This window comes from Manihot esculenta, chromosome 9 (assembly GCF_001659605.2).
Source record: "Manihot esculenta cultivar AM560-2 chromosome 9, M.esculenta_v8, whole genome shotgun sequence".
NCBI classification, from domain to species: domain Eukaryota; kingdom Viridiplantae; phylum Streptophyta; class Magnoliopsida; order Malpighiales; family Euphorbiaceae; genus Manihot; species Manihot esculenta.
Window position 1 is genome coordinate 8,216,058 of NC_035169.2, and position 16,613 is coordinate 8,232,670.

Genomic DNA, 16,613 nt, shown 5'->3' on the forward strand with positions numbered 1-16,613 from the left:
AAAAAAAAAAAGAAATTGATTTTAAGGTTTATAAAGTATTAAGAAAAATGAAGAGAGCAGACGATGATGTACAATGTGATTTTACATAAAGAAGCATCTTCTTTCTTCATTTCTAGCCTAGGAATCCTATATATCATCAGAATCTAAAGACCAGTTAAAAAACAGTTAACAGAAAAAGGGAAAAAGAAAAAAAAAAAAGAGAGAGGAAGAAGAAGATCAAAACCACCTGAGAAATGACATGAATATTCACTGAAAATTTACTCCTAGGTAGCTGGTAATATTATAACTCGTGGATTTTGAAAATAATCCGCCTGTCGACAGATTCAAGCAGGCCAATGTTATGGATTGATTGGTCCTCTGCACCATCATCATCAATGCAGATATTCAAATCCAGTGAAACACAAGGGCTTGTCTCCTCCACTGTAGCACTGCTTGAACCTTTTTCTTCCTCTTGGGAATTATCTGTTTTTTGCTTGCTAGAAGGAGAGCAGGCTCTTGATCCTGAGCTAAAGCTTTCACAGCTCAAAATGATAATGGCATCACTAAGACCAACTTCTTCACCACAGGAATTTGTTATTCTTCCTCTTTCAATTGCTCTTTTGAAACCCATTTGCGAGCAATAATCTGCTTGCTCAACATCTTCAACTAAGAAAACTCGATGTGGGTTGCTTGACAAAGCCTCAGCAAATCTTTCGATATAGCTGCAACTTTGTTCTTCTCTTGATCTCTTGTTTCGGAAGTCTTCCGTTGAGTCTGCTCTTGTGGATGAAAAGCTACTTAATGCAATGGAAATGAAGTTATTCTGCGAACCAAAAACGAGTCTAGCCAGTTCTTTGGCTATTTTCTCTTTAGCTTCAATATCAACTCCTTGAAAAAACAACCAAGTTTCTTCTTTGGCCTCACAGTATCTCACGTTCCCTTTTCTTCTCACCATGCCTGACCTGCATTGCAAGATCGTGCTCGCGATTTCAGGGACTATATCTTTCTGCCATGGCACCTTTTTCTCCAATGCATTGCATAAGGTTTTCAAGTTCTCAGCATTAAGCTCAGTGAACTTGTGCAGATACTCCATTTCCATTACATCACTGGAAGAAGTGGAGTTAGGAGTAGAATTTGGATTAGATGAAAATGGAGTTTTGGGATGATCTCTATGCTCTGGAATGTAAATTCTCAAGCTGGGTTCAATCGTGCTGCTACTATTGTTGACAGTTTCTGAACAAACCCAGAAATTGCAGTCCCTCCATGATTGCTTGGGTTCAATCGTTGGCCCGTTGTGATGCGTTTGGTGCAAATTAGGGTACCGCTGATCATATGAGAAACCAGAAGCGGAAGAAAATGTTATGGTTTTTCTAGAAGAATAAGGTTGGTGGTGGATTGAACTGCATATTGAGTTCCATTTTCTGCGAAGATCTATGATTGAGACAGAATCCTGGAAAATTATTTGAGAAAATATATGTTATTGTCCGAATAATTACATATTAAAATGGAGAGAAATATCAAGTCTGAAGTTCGAATTCAGTAAAAAATAACCATTGCTAATTAACTGATTAATTACCTGATCATCAGTATTGCTAACTGCTTTGGTCTGATTATTCTTGTATTGTTGAAGCCATGGAGGAAGGCTAGAAGTTGTGGAGTCACTTTTACAAGTACTAGTCTGGAAGCTTCGAGCCTCGGTCTCAAACCTGGATGTACAATCAGCACAGCAATTGAGTTGCTTCTCTTCATCACCTTCAAGTATAATCAAGCAGCTAGACCCATTTCCATTCTGATCTGCTTTGTAGCCAGTGGATCGACTTTCTACATCACTGTAATTAAAAGGTAAATCAAGTGATTAATTTGCAAATCAATGTGAAAAAAATTCAAATGAAAGTAGATAATATTAGCCTGCTACTTGTTATTTCATGACACTTATTCCTAGGTCGGGAAGGTCTATTGGCTGGGGTTTAGCGAAATATATTCATGTTAAGTTTTTGTTTGATTATTAATAAAATTTATTTCACTTTAAGACAAGAAAAAAAAAATCCAACAGTTGAATTGCTTAAAGTTGCAACTTGAGGATGCAGATTTCAAAAAGCTAAAAGAAAAGCAAAACGGAAATGCTTTAGTTATAGATCAGAAATGTACAGCTCTCTTCCCTTTCCCTTGCCAAAAGAAAAGCAATTGATTTTGCTCATCCATTATACATATTATAGCAAAGCTTTGCCTTTATATAACTTTTCTTTTCTCTCTCACGAATAGGAAGAAAACAGGTTTTAACTTAAATATTAAGTTACCAAGAAAAAAGGAAGCATTGAGCTTTTCATTTTCATATTTTTTTTAGTAGGGGTTAGAGATATAGGAACTCGAACTTGGGTCTTTCAGTTGGTTAAGATATCTTTAATTATTAAACAAATTCAGGAAAAACGTTTTTCTTTAACTAAAAAGAAAAATACGAAACAGTAATTTCTTTTTCTTTATCTTGAAGGAATTTAAAATCCCATGTATAGAAAGAAAGAAAGAAAGAAAGAAAGAAATGTCTACAATTATAGCCAACTTTACCAACTAAAATTTACCTGTCGGTGATGAGACTTAAGCGTAAGCTGCCTGCAGGAATTGTAAGAGGATGAAGGCCCCAAACAGTCTCAAGTGATGGATGGCCTGATTTGCACTTCATGTATGTTTGAAAATTGGCAATCCCCATGAGCCAAAATTTCCCACAATTGACCAGTTTCCCAAGCTCCATGATCATGTGCTCCATTGGACACAAATAGCTACTTCTCCCTTGTTCACTGCTTGAGCTACTACTCATATACTCGCTAATCCACTTGAGATCTCCCAAATTCAAAACAACTCCTTTGCTCATATAGCTTCTCACCAGGCTTTTAAGATCTTCAAGCTTCTGTGCTACCTCTACCATGGCGAGATTAGCTAATGAAGATATTGGAAATGGTATAAATTTCACTTCTCTCAAAGCCTCAGGAACATCTCCTTTAATAACTTTGTTCATCACTCCCTTAACAACATCCTCTATACTACCAAGACTCTCTCCTACAATCACAATACTTCTCTTTCTTTCATTCATTAAATTTTCTATAACACTCTTCACATCTTCATTACTAACTGTATCTAAAGATGTTATTGGTTTGCTTGATTTGAAGGGGCTTTCCTTGGACTTGCTACTTACAGAAGGAGCACTTTGTGCATATATTTCTAGAGAAACAGCTTGCTCAACGTTGCTTTTCACTTGGGTACTAGAGAAACCAGCTTCTCTCATCACTCTGCTAACACTTGGATCATCTAAAATGGAAATTATAAGCTGCTCTAACTCTATCTTCACAGCTAGGAGAGGTTGCTGCTGGTTCTCAATAGAGCCACGCCGTTGGTGAGCCTGAGCTCGCTTAAAGGCCGCAACCAAAGCATTGGAGATTGAAGGGTGCTGTTGGGAGTGAGAACCGAACATGGGACTTGATGTAGAAGCAGGGAGACGATTAAGGGCTACGTTGAAGCAAAGCTCCAAGGCTTTGCACTGGAGAGGATGAGAGTGGGATTGAAGACAAGCTGTTCTCAATAGGCCAGTTGAAGAAGAAAGCATGGTGTTGGCTACATGGAGAGGGGTCACTTGGGCATGGCCTCGCCGTCTAGCCAAAGTCACCGCTTGTTTTACCACGGTTGCTGCCTCCGCAGTTAGAGCTTGCTGCACCGTGCAACCTCCTGCTCTCATTTTCTTTTTATTTCACGCAAAAATGGTATATAAGGAAAGAAAACGCCGAAAAAAGAAAAGGGTTTGAGCTCAAGGAAGGTTTTCTAGAGATTTTAGCTTCATGGCTACTGTACTGAATTGAAGATAGACCTGTCCAAGTATCTATGAAGGATTTGAGATGGTCCTAATTTTAGGGTTTTCAGACAAAGTGATCTGCATGTGTGTAGATAGCTAGGCAAGTATATTGAAGTGGGATTTTGGATTGTGATGTTGGAAGCTTAGAGAGAGAGATGTGAAATATATGGAAGGTGAGCTAATGCCTTTCTTGTAAGTGAGGTAAAATTTTGGGGTCCAAAGTCGAATTTGTAGTGGAAAGTAGAATGCATGTGCTGACAAGGTAGACGAGTTGCGCCAGTGTCAAAGGCAACTCAGCTTTTGCCCTCTCTCTTTCTCTCTCTTATTGATGATATTGTGGGACTATGTAACTTAGTTAACTTTGATATCAGACCCACTCAGAATCATAAAAAACTATTGTCCAGGGCTAGTGAAATTATAAGAAAAAAAACAAAAAACTCTCCATATAACGATAGGTATCCGCCCGCTGAGGCACTATTACACCACTGTTAAACCACAATATCAAAGGTTTGATTTTGACTCAACAATTGTAGCCGTTCAATATAATATTGGAAATTGAGTGAAAGAGATTATGAAATTTTTTATTTCACATCCATGAAATAGTAGAATGAAAAATAAATTTAAAAATTCATTTAAATTTGATAATTATCGGCCTTTTGGTATTTGAATTGATACCAAACTCTGAAGAAGAAAACAGGCCTAAACCCGATCCATCAGCGCGCTATTCAGTCCGTGTTTAAAACAAGCTGAACTGCCCCAAAGCCAAGATCCATCAAAAAAAAATTTAGCTCAAGTGACGTGACGGAAGGTAGGAGAGCGAGCCCAATTACCCCGCTGCTCTACCAGCATGCGCACCGAAAGGAAATTAAATGGCCACATGACAAGAATAAGTATGCTGGTACGTCCATACATATAAATCTGAGTGATATGGACATGTGACACTGTAGCAAAATAACAGTTATGAATCACTAAAGGACTAAAAAAGAAAGAATAAAAGGGGAATAGTAATATTTCTTAACGCTGTAAACTCTATGCTGTAAACCCTATTCCTTTCCAGAATATCAAAATCAATTTAAACCGAACTAAGTATGTTTGTGTCTTTTTTAAATGTACCTCTTTCTTTTATTATAATATATTAAAATTTATATTAAAATAATATTTTAATTTATATTAATTTAAAAATTATTGTGGAGAGTGAATGTGAAACTAAGGTGATTGAGAAATTGAAGTTTGAGGGGATATGAATGAGTAGAGATGATATGGTGGCTAGAGAGTGAATGTGAGAAATCTTTTTGAAGCTGCAGCCTCCAAAGTCGAGAGAATAGCTAAAGAATGAAAAGAGAATGGGGACTATATGTCTCAGGGAATCGGGAACTGTGTACGATTTTCTTCTTCCAACTCAAAACACAGCGAATAAAGCGTTTCCATTTACTTATTTTATTTATTTATTTTTTTAATTCAATGTATATGTTGCATGGGGATTATGAAGAAGTCTCAAAACATTCCCTATTCTTCTCTTCTCTTCTCTCTCTCACTCCATTATTTCATAAAGTTGAAGCTTTTATTTGGACCCCTTCATCTCTTTTTCTTCCCTTAAAAATTGTGAATGGTACATGATGACGTAAGATAAATACATCTAATAATAAAACAGGTATAAAATAACACACAAATAAATAAAAAAATAACTATATGAATAAATTAAATTTCATGAAACCAACTTAACCTTACTCAAAATTCCATAATTTTAACGAATGAATTGCTCGAATATCTAGTAATTTTAAGTTTTTTGTGCCTGGATAATTCGAATATAAAGATTAAGATGGTTATCTTTATCAATTATTTTTTTTTCTTTATTGTTTTAGTTGTTGTCAGGTAGTATGATATGACAATAGCAAAGGGATGGTCATATGATATATGACCAAGTGTGTGGCCCTAATGCTCCAACAACAGGACATTCATCACCTCAGTCCCCACTTCAATGGGGCAAATGCTCATCCCCCATCTCCGACCACCTAATAATTACAAATTTTTTCTCATCCTCCCCTCCACAAGATTGTATTGATAGAGACCAAATCATAAAATCTCACTTATACATCAAAAGTGCAAATTAAGTTTTTATTTTCAAAAACATGCAAGAAGGATTTGTGTTCAACGTGCATGCCTATGCCTCAAATAAATACATGACATTCATTATCATCATTGATAATGTATAAAAATTACAATATTATTTTAATTAAAAAATAAATTCACCAAAAAATATATCAAAATCTATTCTCACATCCCTCCATAAAATAAATTAAGTAAAATATAAAGGACTTCTTTAGATTAGGTCCAACTGACCTTGGTAAGAGGTCTCTTCTGTCCTCTTTTCTTCTCCAGCTTCTTTTTCCTCTTCTCATCTCCATTGTTTTCTCCCTACATCTCCTACCATTAAAATTTTAGTATAAAAATTTTCATATCTTTAAATCTAATTTGAACATCACCGGAAAGCATTCTCGATAAATCACTTACTATTTTTTTTCTTTATTTTGTAAACTTTTTTATCAAAATCGAGCGTTGAATAACTCATATAAGGAAGAGTACTAAAGGAACTTTCTTTATCAACCATCTTCTTCTTCGGAGAGTTAAGGAGGTGGTGGAGGGTATGTTTAGCTTTGTTGGTGGCCCATGTTTAGGTCACTAGTCTTATATTCCCTAGCGTGGCTTTGCATAGAAAGGAGAGCTATACATTACTACTCATATTATCTATGCATTTCGATATGAACAAAAAAATAAATTAAAACATGTACAGTTTCTCTTCTCCACACACAGAAAACGAGAGATCTCCCTTTCATTCCTCAATCATCTTCGACTTTTACCTGTTTCATACAAAGACCCTTCAAATATCAGTGTTTACTGGTACCACTTTCAGTCTCCATGTCTACCCTTCAAAAGTAAAGTAATTATTCAACACCAATTAAGCGTTAATCTCAAAGTAGTTCAAGTCCACAAAAGCAACAATACTTCACAAGAATTATTATATAACAAAAGCTATGTCTAAATCTATAGAGGTATGGTAACCTATATTGGTTCAGAATAAAGTAAAGTGAATGCTCATTACTTCATGAATTAATTTTTTGGGTGAGTTAAACTCGATTCATTTTGTTAAGATGAGATATACACTTTTATAAAGCTTTAGATACTCTTTCCCATAAGTGTTTTAAGTGTTTAGTATCGGATGCAAGGAGTGTGCTAAATCCACATTAGCTTAGAATAAGGGATATGTGCAGGGATACTCGACCTTTGAACTAAATTTTGAGGATGAGTTAAATCCAGCCTATTTTTCTAAGAAGGTACCTGAGAAAAAGAAATTTAAACATACAAGTAAAATTATGGTGATGTAAAACTAGAATTAGATCTTTAGGAAGCATTTCCAAACAATTAGTAGAAAGACAATGTGATCGTAGGACCGACCAAAGCAAAGCTAATTAAGAAGAAATAACCCAAAAGAGAAACTCAAGAAAACAGTTTATTCTTTTCTCAGTGACCAGTCAAAAAGGTTACATCTTTGTTGGCCTTAAAAGACATACAAAGCGCACCAAAATAATTAGAACAAACAAAGCAACTCTGCAAAATGCCACAAAAGGAGTGTTTGAACATGAAAGAGAGGAATATATATAGTTGCTTAGAACACACCCTAAACAATACTTTGATCATCTCTTTTTCTCCCTTATATAACGGTTAACTTTGTTTTAAATCACCATAAAGAATATATATTCTATGAATAACTGTAACAAAAGCTACCCATTCCTAACTGTTTCTTGCTAAAAGAATATCTATATATATATTAAAAGAACATCTATATAGATGGGATGACACAAATCCATTTCCACTTAATAGAGTCCTTAATCAGAATTCTCAATTTTGAATTCTAGGTATTAAGTATTTCTAAAGTTTAGAAGAGAATGTTTTACCCTTAATGAGTCTGTCTAGAGCGAATTTGAATTTATTGAGTCAATTGCATATCGAATACTGGATGGTATACATATATTAAAAAAAGGGACTCCTCCAAAGAAGTGTATCAAAGTGAAAGTTAGGGTTATGCATATCTTTTCTCTTCTTTCACCATCAAGCCCTTTAATTTTTAGTGTGGAAACACATTGCATATTGTTAAAGATAAGAGAGTACCCTATTGTTCTGGTTGCTTTTCTCTTTTGCTTAAAGTAAAGCAACTCTCTCTCCCTCATAAAAAAGCAATATTAAAAGTAAAATATGGCATTATCTACTCAAAAGTGTCGCTCATTTTATGCTTTTAAGCTTCAAAATAAGCATCTCTGCTCTATTATACGTGGCCATGTGGATCAAAGCAATACATATCTGAGAGAGAGAATAGTTTTAACCATAGTTTCAATACTTGGGTTTTTATTTATTTAATTATTTATTTATTTTCTTTTGCTGGACGGCAGACTTTAAAGGTTTTTATGGGGAAAAAGTTGCTCTAATTTTGACATGACAGCCTTGTTAATGTAAAGTTGATGGAATTACGTACCACACACTCCTTTTCCTAAAAGTTTGCATTATTTTTATGTTTATGCTTAATTATTATATATCTTATGTATGCATATGCAGTAAACAAACTGTACACGTTTCATTAGTTTAAAATTTATTTTTTTTAAGTAGCTAAACGTTTTTCTTGCTATTTGCGGCTCTATTGGTTGCTCAGTGTTAAATTCAGATTAGACTGTTAGAAATATCTTTTTTTTTTTTTAATTCACTTTTCTATGCATAAAGATAATTAACCAATTCAATTTCACAATTCAATGATTTATAAAGTAACCCTTTTATTAAAAATGAAATGTTACAAATATTTCAAAAAATTCTTGCTGCTATTAAACCACTTGTACTTAGAATCTTAATTCATGGATCTATCGGTTCAAGAAACTAAAATAAGAGGATTAAGCTATTCTTCTAACTCTTATTTCAAATTTCAAATTCAATAAGTGTTGATTGATTTTTATATTTCATTAGAGACATATGATTCAGAATATCATTTCGTTTTGATCCTTGGAATTCCAGTTTTGATATCATGTGTGCTGTTGGTTAAAATAATTATTCACATTAATATTTTAGCTACATATATATCCGGCATTATTACTTTGCTAAATTTATCTAATAAATTTATAAAGTAATTATGCATACCAAAAGTTTATTTCATCATCCAGGCTGTATCCTTAATTATTAGTCGAATATAATTAGTAGACTTTGCTTTATGAGATGCCAAAAAGACTTCCTTAAATAACTATTTAACAAGAAATGTAATTGTAAAGACTTTAACTAAATGTGGGTTTGGTCCATTAATCCTGCAAGCTTGTGTCTTTATATCATTATATGTATGCTTCAAAATTTATACATGCGAACACAATTTATGAACCCCATGAAGTGTGAGGCTGATTAATTTCGATGTGGCATTTATTCCAAGAAATGCACTCAATAGTAAAGACAAGAACCATTTTTTCAATTCTAACGAGCAGCCAGTTGGAAACCAGAGAATCTGAGTCGGTGCAGTGATTGGATTCTAGTTAATGGTCAGCAGATTGTCCACCTATGATCAGTCTATGGCTGCACCAGAGAGAATCAATTCACCAACCTAAAATTTCTAGCATGAAATGGTACTTTTGTGTCCTGCTTCTACTAAAGCAAGCAAGCAATCCAAAGAAAAGAATGATATCCACCTACATATACTACTTCCACAAAAAATTTTTAAGGAAAAATAATATTTGTCACTTACCTATAAATCCTCTCATTAGAGCTTCCCTCATTACTATCTGAACTGTATTGAAGCATGGTGCATTGAACTCCTGACAGATCTCTGCTAATTGATTTCCCCGAGTATGGGCAATCAACCAGCCTCACATGCTTAGCATTTTGAAAACGAAGTCCATCTCCCCTCTGCTGCATGATCCACTTGTATTTAATCTTGGGTCAAACTCGCTTATCCTGCGATAGCAACCATGTGGGATGATACTCATCTACCTTTTTCTGTTTCAAGAGGAAATGAAAATGTTATACGGTAACATCCCTGTGACATTTAATTACAACACGCAACCAGATTTACTTGCCTCAAGCCTATTACTTTATAAATAAAGAAGCCCATGGTTTTCCTGAACCAAAGGGACGATATGAGGCACCAAAGGAATTTTGATAATGAGAATGTAAACATGGCAGTACAGAGAACCATCACCAAGAACCTGAGGCACTGATTCTCTGAAAATTTATCATCAGACTGATGGCCCGAGATCTTTCCCAATAAAGAGTGGACTCAAAACGTATTTTGACAAGTTTAATTTGGTGTACCTCCTTATTACTTCTTTTATTCCTTTTTCTTTTTATCATTTAATGATGCGTAATCGCCGTTCCGCGTCACGCATCTTCCTACTATAGTCACGCTGGCTGTACGTATAGCCATATTGTATCCTACAGCCATACTGTATCTTTTCTTATCGTCAAGCGGCCATTTAATTCTCTTTGACACTATATGGACACGATTTCGGGTGTTACGGGATTTGTTATCTCATGAGGCCAAAGGGATAAGCAGGATCAGACCTCCCATGCGTAGACTCGAGTCTGGTCCAATTCATCAAAGCGAGTTCTAGACTTATACATGAGGCATGCCTAACTGTTGGGTCTTAATGGAGTTGAGGCTTAGCCTTTTCAGCACGGGCCTGTCTGAGTCGGGTGTCCAGGCCCAATTATCATCACAGACCATGATGGAATTTGAAATCATCAGTATGATGGAAAGTATATATTTTCAAGAACCTTACCGCCAAACCTCAACTTGCTAACAATTTATTCTCAATGTTGGAGTCAATTTAGGAGAATCAGCTACAATAAGATCACATCTTTTGTTAAATGTTAAATGAAATCAATTCCTCATTCTCAATTTATATCACCTCAAAAGTGTAGCTACTCACTTTGCGCAGTGCACTCCCCTTAAGCACCCTCCTGATCCTATCATCTTGCTACAAGTCAATTTGTATGTCCTGCTTTCAGCTGCATCAATAAAGTCATTCCAGCAGCAATTACTTTATAGTCAGAAATTATTGCTGTCCATACAAGTCCCCAATTTTTTTAATGGACAAGCTTGCCATCTTGAAATCAGAAAGGCAACACCACTGCTGAAATTACCAATTCACAATTCTTATGCTGAGACTTCAACTATTGATCTTCAGTTATGGAACTCCATCAACATCTTCTGTTGTGATCTCATATTAGGAATTTAGGATGAAAATGAAAACAAAATGATAAACTTGGAATCATGTGATATGGTGACAATTAGTCTAGCTTTCCCACCCAACACACCTTAATTCAACTCAAGATCTAAATACATCTGTAGAAGCTACAAACTTACATGGAAGCGAAAACTCAAAGCTTGCTAAATTCCGACAAAAATTTAAAATTTCCTAAACAACCTACCAACATATACAATTACTAGTTCCTGCTAATAAAAGAAGAGTAATGATTGTGAAAAGGCCCTTCTCTCCAAAACAGGTTTTGGAGCTGGATTGTGGTTAGGACTCGGTCTAAGCCTGGGGAGAAATATAAACTTACATCCGAAGGCCACCACTCAATTGACGGCACAAACATCAACCCTGCAGTATTCATGTGTAAACATCAACAAGGGCCCTACAATTCACCTTTTTTTACCTTCTTTCACGGTCTGTCCAGTTTTCAATATCTATCATCTCCATCAATGCAGCAGAAAATATTTCTACTACTACATTAACGCTAACACTGCTATTACATAAAACTCCCTGATGCTTTTCTGATGATCTATTGCCGTCATTGGACTCTACTTTTCTCCCTGCTCTTCCTGAAACTCGTATTACTTCAGTTAATCAGATTCTGGAATATAATACTCTCATCACTGGCATCTAAATTAGTTTTACCATGCTTTTCTTTCTGCATGATTTTCTAAACGTACATCCATTCTTGATTTTGATAGGCCATACTGCCCCCGGTGTAATAGGAATAACTCAAGAGGAGATCTCACCTTTTCAGCACCTACTTATGAGTAAAGATACTTTTACATCCATTGAGTTTTCATAAATAGGTTTCTAAATTTGTATAAAATATTAAAGAAAAAAACTGTGCTCATCCATGCATTCTACTTCTCAATAAATCTAGGACAGTTGCAGTGCATTAGATATTCCTATCACTCTCTTGTCAAATTAGAGATCAGTACTCATATTTTTGGCACTAGCATTGGTGCGATTCACAACTCAGGGAAGTTCTGCTACTTTCCTGTATGATGCTATATTTTCAGTACATACACATATGGGGCTCTTTTGTAAATCCTGGCGTTGCATGGAACAATAGCACAAGGCACTCCAGCCATAGCACCAAATAAAATTTACTACCTAAACCAAGGATCTGCTTAGGTCAACAAGAAAGGCCAACCATGTTTGGGTCATTGATTAATGCTTACAAGTAATTTCACTCATTGGTCCAATCAGAACTAAATTAACCATTCCTGCAAGGAGGGTTCAGAAATATAATTAAAGCTTTTTTCCCTGCAGAAACAAAAGTTTAACAATATCAGAACTTACACTCAACCCCGCCAATGAAGCAATTGCAATTATAACTGCCTGTTGACTGTAGAACTGATGTTTCTCCACCAGAAGCAATTTCCCATATGTTCCTCTTGCCAAAGGTATCACGTAAATATCCCTTATTCCAGCATTTGAAAAGGCAATCCTACAAGGATCCTAAATCCTGCAAATATATATCAAAATCAATCAATGGAATTTCAACAGGAGAATAAGTTGGGCAGAGAGCGCTAAAGAGTATAATGATACCGAAGTCCCAACCTAAGGAAATATTTGACCGAGCTAGCAGCCAAAAGATCTGAATAATGGGTTCTTCTGGAACCACCAGAACTGCTCACAGGAGCTACTAAGGGTCAATCAACTCATTGATGCAAATAAAAGCCTTCAATGGTAGATGGAGAACAAAAACCTACACATATAATAATCATTAGTTCTTCTAACAAGAAAACCTTCATTCATGCTGAATAATGTTACAGCAAAATGCCTACAGGATAAGATTTTAATGAAATCTCATCATGCAGTTAGTCAGCAAACAAATACTTGCAGAATGCATGGCAAAGAGAGATCAGATGTGAACTTGATAGGGTTGTAGAAACGATCCCATTAAAACTAATAACATTTCATGCTATGAAAATCAGATAAAATAAATGACATTAACCTTCATTATATTAACCATCCTTTGCCGATAAATAAAGGCAGATTTTGCATTGCCTTCAAATTATAAATGATTTTAGTCGCTCTTGAGAGAAAGGAAAGCATGCAATGTAATATTTCTGAAGTATCCTTATTAAAATAAACAAAAAAAATCCAACTAGACATTGAAAATTAGCATGAAAATGTGTCATGGCATCATCAGTTTTCTAGCCAACAGTAAGTTCTAGTATGAAAAGGGGATCTTTGGATCGAAACAGTTTCTCAAGAGTTGTACTGTATTGAGCATATGAAATTAGTCCCAGAAAAATTGTACTGTATTGAGTATACAATCAAGAACCATTTCATTTCATCCTTTAGTGTCTCCATTTGGCGGTCACACTAATCAAATACAGAAGACCATGGCATAAAAGAGAATCCTACAACCTAGCACATTCAGCTCTAGGCAGTCAAAAGTTACCTGCTTTAACAGTTTCCCCATTCATTTATCAAAGTGTCCAGGATGTAATCGAAGCAGCATCCATCAAGTGCTTTCAGATAGCATTAATGGGACTGCTCATATGAGTTCTGTCAATAGGGAATAGAAAATATAAACCTTTAAAAGGCAACGAATGCAAGGTGAATGATTATTTTTTTCCTGTTTCTTTTAATGTGATATTAAATCTCAAAATGGAAAAAAAAAAATGCAACTTGAGTTCTACATCTGAATTGTAATTTTGAAATTGTTTGTAAAAGAATTAAAAAAAATTGATTAAAACATCCAGAATACCTTATCTCATCAAATCTGGCCAGTGGACCTCTCTGTTATCATCAAATTTTAAAACCAAATACAGTAAATAGGAACCAAATACAAATAACCTAAAAGGCAAAAACCGTGGTCTGGATAAATCTGTTGCTTAGACACATCAACAGATTTGATCTCAATAATTAAGGAGGCATAAAGGCAGCGCTAAAAACTAAGACCAAGAAGAAAAGCCTGCTGTCAAAACTAAGATCAAGGAGGACCCCGTAGGTCTTTCCCCCAGTAGTAGAAAGAAAACCTTCTGTGAAAATGATCCCTTAGCTAGGAGACACATACATGACACATGATCAAATCAAACAATTTGAGGTACATCCCAGCAGATGCCAAGTATAGCAGTAATAATTAACAGTTTAACAATGCAACAGTCAACATGTATAATGGTGAATTCTTCACAGAAGCCACCATTTGATTCCATCATCTTCTAAAACAGAAGATCATGAATGAATCTGAACTGCCACTCAAAAGTCTATCACCATTAGGCCTACTAATCAAGTGCTTGCTTATAATGCAGGAGGTGGCATTCCCTTCCCTCCCTTCAATTAAAAAAATAGGGAAAATTATCCTTCAACTGAATCTATAATTTGCTTCCTCATGGCCAATGTGCAGGGTAAAAGGAACATTGCAAGGGAACATGGAGGAGAAATTGGCAAGTTTCATTCAAAAATATTGCTAGAAAACTTAAATTTAGATACGCTGATGAATTTAACTCCTCAGCAAAAATATACGTAATTTGATATTTCATACGCACTTAAATCTGTATGATGTAAAAAGCAGTACATAAATGATAACTTTACTTCCTGATAAAGTAAGCAATAAAAAATAGAGATGCGCCCTACACTGATTTTCAGACAAAATAAGTGCCAGTACTCCACTCCTCATCAAAAACAATATCAGGGTAACTGAAAGGTCCTACATAACTCAAACAGTAACTAATGCAATACAAAGAAAAATAATAATAATAATAATTATTATTGGCCTGTAGTGTATTCATCAAGTGTAGCATCAAGCAACAACTGAAAATTAAAGCATTCACATTCTGAAAGAGAAAATTAAAAGTATTCACGAACTTTTATTATGGTAATGGCAAGTTTATTAAACACAGACATGTACTAAATTGAGAAAAAAAATTAAGGGATGCGTGAACCATGTAGACTAGGAGTATGACTGAAATCAGAACATGCAATTGATACACGCCATTAAATCAATATTCATTCTAAAATGCTAGTCCAAAACAAACATGCTTACTGACAGAACGCCAGCCTCCTACCTTATGAATGCAACACAGACTCAATGACTCAAATCTTAAAATATTCCCAGAACAAGAATAATAATAAATCTCAAGTTCATGATAGAACATACGAAAGTTTAATCAACAGAGAATATTCAAATCATTCTTCCTCAAGTGAAGGTAATGGTTGCAACAGAGGTTGTTATTTTGGACACCCCTCAACTCTGAATTTCAGCACGAAACAATCCAAACCCTAATAAAGCCAAACTTCTGTTAATTGAGACTACAATTGAGGGGACCACAAAACAGAGATATCCTACCAAATACATAGAAACCGAGTGTCAGTCGTTCGGCTGTCGTCTTCCTCGTCTCGCCTTTCTCTCGTGATTTAACAGAAGCTTTGAGCGTCAATCCAAACTTTTCACAATTATTTTCAAATTCAAACATATCAATACACAATTTATCAACAGGAAAGCTTTTCCGTCTATTATAACTCGAGCCATTTGAGCTCAGAGAAACAATGACAGGACTATGACGTGAAGTCTGTCTCGGTGAATCATAAACCACCTTTCTGTTTCAAACAGCAGACCCGGTCCAGGGTGAGCATTTACTTAACCGAAATTAAGAAAAATTCGGTGATCAAATCAAAATTCATCAAACCAATAATTGAAAACTGGTTTTTAAGAAATTATTTTATCTGATAATTGAATTAATCCGAATATGCTTTAAAATTATATATTCCATATAATTAATTAGGAATATGATGACAGTGGAGTTTTTTACAATATGGAGTGAAGCTGAATTTTGGAGAAGCGCACATCCTTAAAATTTATTGGGTCGTTCGCATATGCACCATGTAATATTGCACGCTCAAAGTAGGCCGGACCGAGGATAGTCGAGCCAGATAACATGACAGATAAGAGAATATACTCAGTTATTTTGTAATATTATTAACATGTATATCGAAAAAATTAAATGGCCGGCGGTTTGATAAATAAAGATACGCCAAGAGAGAGTGATTATATATCACTAGAGAATAAAAAAAATAAAAGAGAAGAATTGATGTGTTGAGATTAAATTCACTCGTAAACTGTAAACTAGGGTTGAGCAGTATTCGGTTCAAATCAAAAAAATCGATCGAATCGAATCGATTTAAAATTTTGGTTCAGTTTTTTATACATTTCGGTTCGGTTCAGCTTTTAATTTCAGAAATTTCGATTATTTCGATTCGGTTCGGTTTTGATCAGAAAAAAATCGAAAAAATCGAACCGAACTGATTAGTGATAATAATATATTTTTTGAATAATATAGAGAAATTAAACCATATTAAATTAAAATATTTTAATTAAATTTTAAAATACTAAAAATAAAGTGTAAAAAATAAAAAAATTATTAAAAATCAAAACCGATCAAACCGAATCGAACCGAATCAGACCGGTTCGATTCGATTCGGTTTCTGACTAAAATCGATTCGGTTCGATTTTCATAAATACTAAAATTTCGATTTTCATTTCTTCGATTCAATTCGAT

General features: G+C 34.9%; 1 protein-coding gene and 1 long non-coding RNA gene across 8 annotated transcripts; both read right to left on the reverse strand.

Annotated features, from left to right (window-relative positions):
- Window positions 1–4,034, reverse strand: LOC110622251 (protein SMAX1-LIKE 3). The gene is made up of 3 exons (XM_021766707.2): window positions 2,556–4,034; window positions 1,556–1,808; window positions 1–1,429 (listed from the first exon to the last, which is right to left on the reverse strand). Exons 1-3 carry the CDS (start codon window positions 3,701–3,703, stop codon window positions 281–283), a joined length of 2,550 nt encoding a protein of 849 aa, XP_021622399.1. The 5' UTR covers window positions 3,704–4,034; the 3' UTR covers window positions 1–280.
- A 1,544-nt stretch (window positions 4,035–5,578) lies between these two features.
- LOC110622466 lies at window positions 5,579–15,752 on the reverse strand. 7 transcript variants are annotated; one of them, XR_006351885.1, is made up of 6 exons: window positions 15,404–15,752; window positions 13,514–15,336; window positions 12,664–12,811; window positions 12,403–12,568; window positions 9,585–9,835; window positions 5,582–6,675 (listed from the first exon to the last, which is right to left on the reverse strand). It is a non-coding gene; the product is annotated as an uncharacterized LOC110622466 (long non-coding RNA). The 7 variants fall into 7 exon arrangements; XR_006351887.1 differs by having other exon boundaries at window positions 13,514–13,620; window positions 13,823–15,744; XR_006351886.1 differs by having other exon boundaries at window positions 5,583–6,675; window positions 13,514–13,620; window positions 15,404–15,744.
- Between the last annotated feature and the right edge of the window lie 861 nt (window positions 15,753–16,613).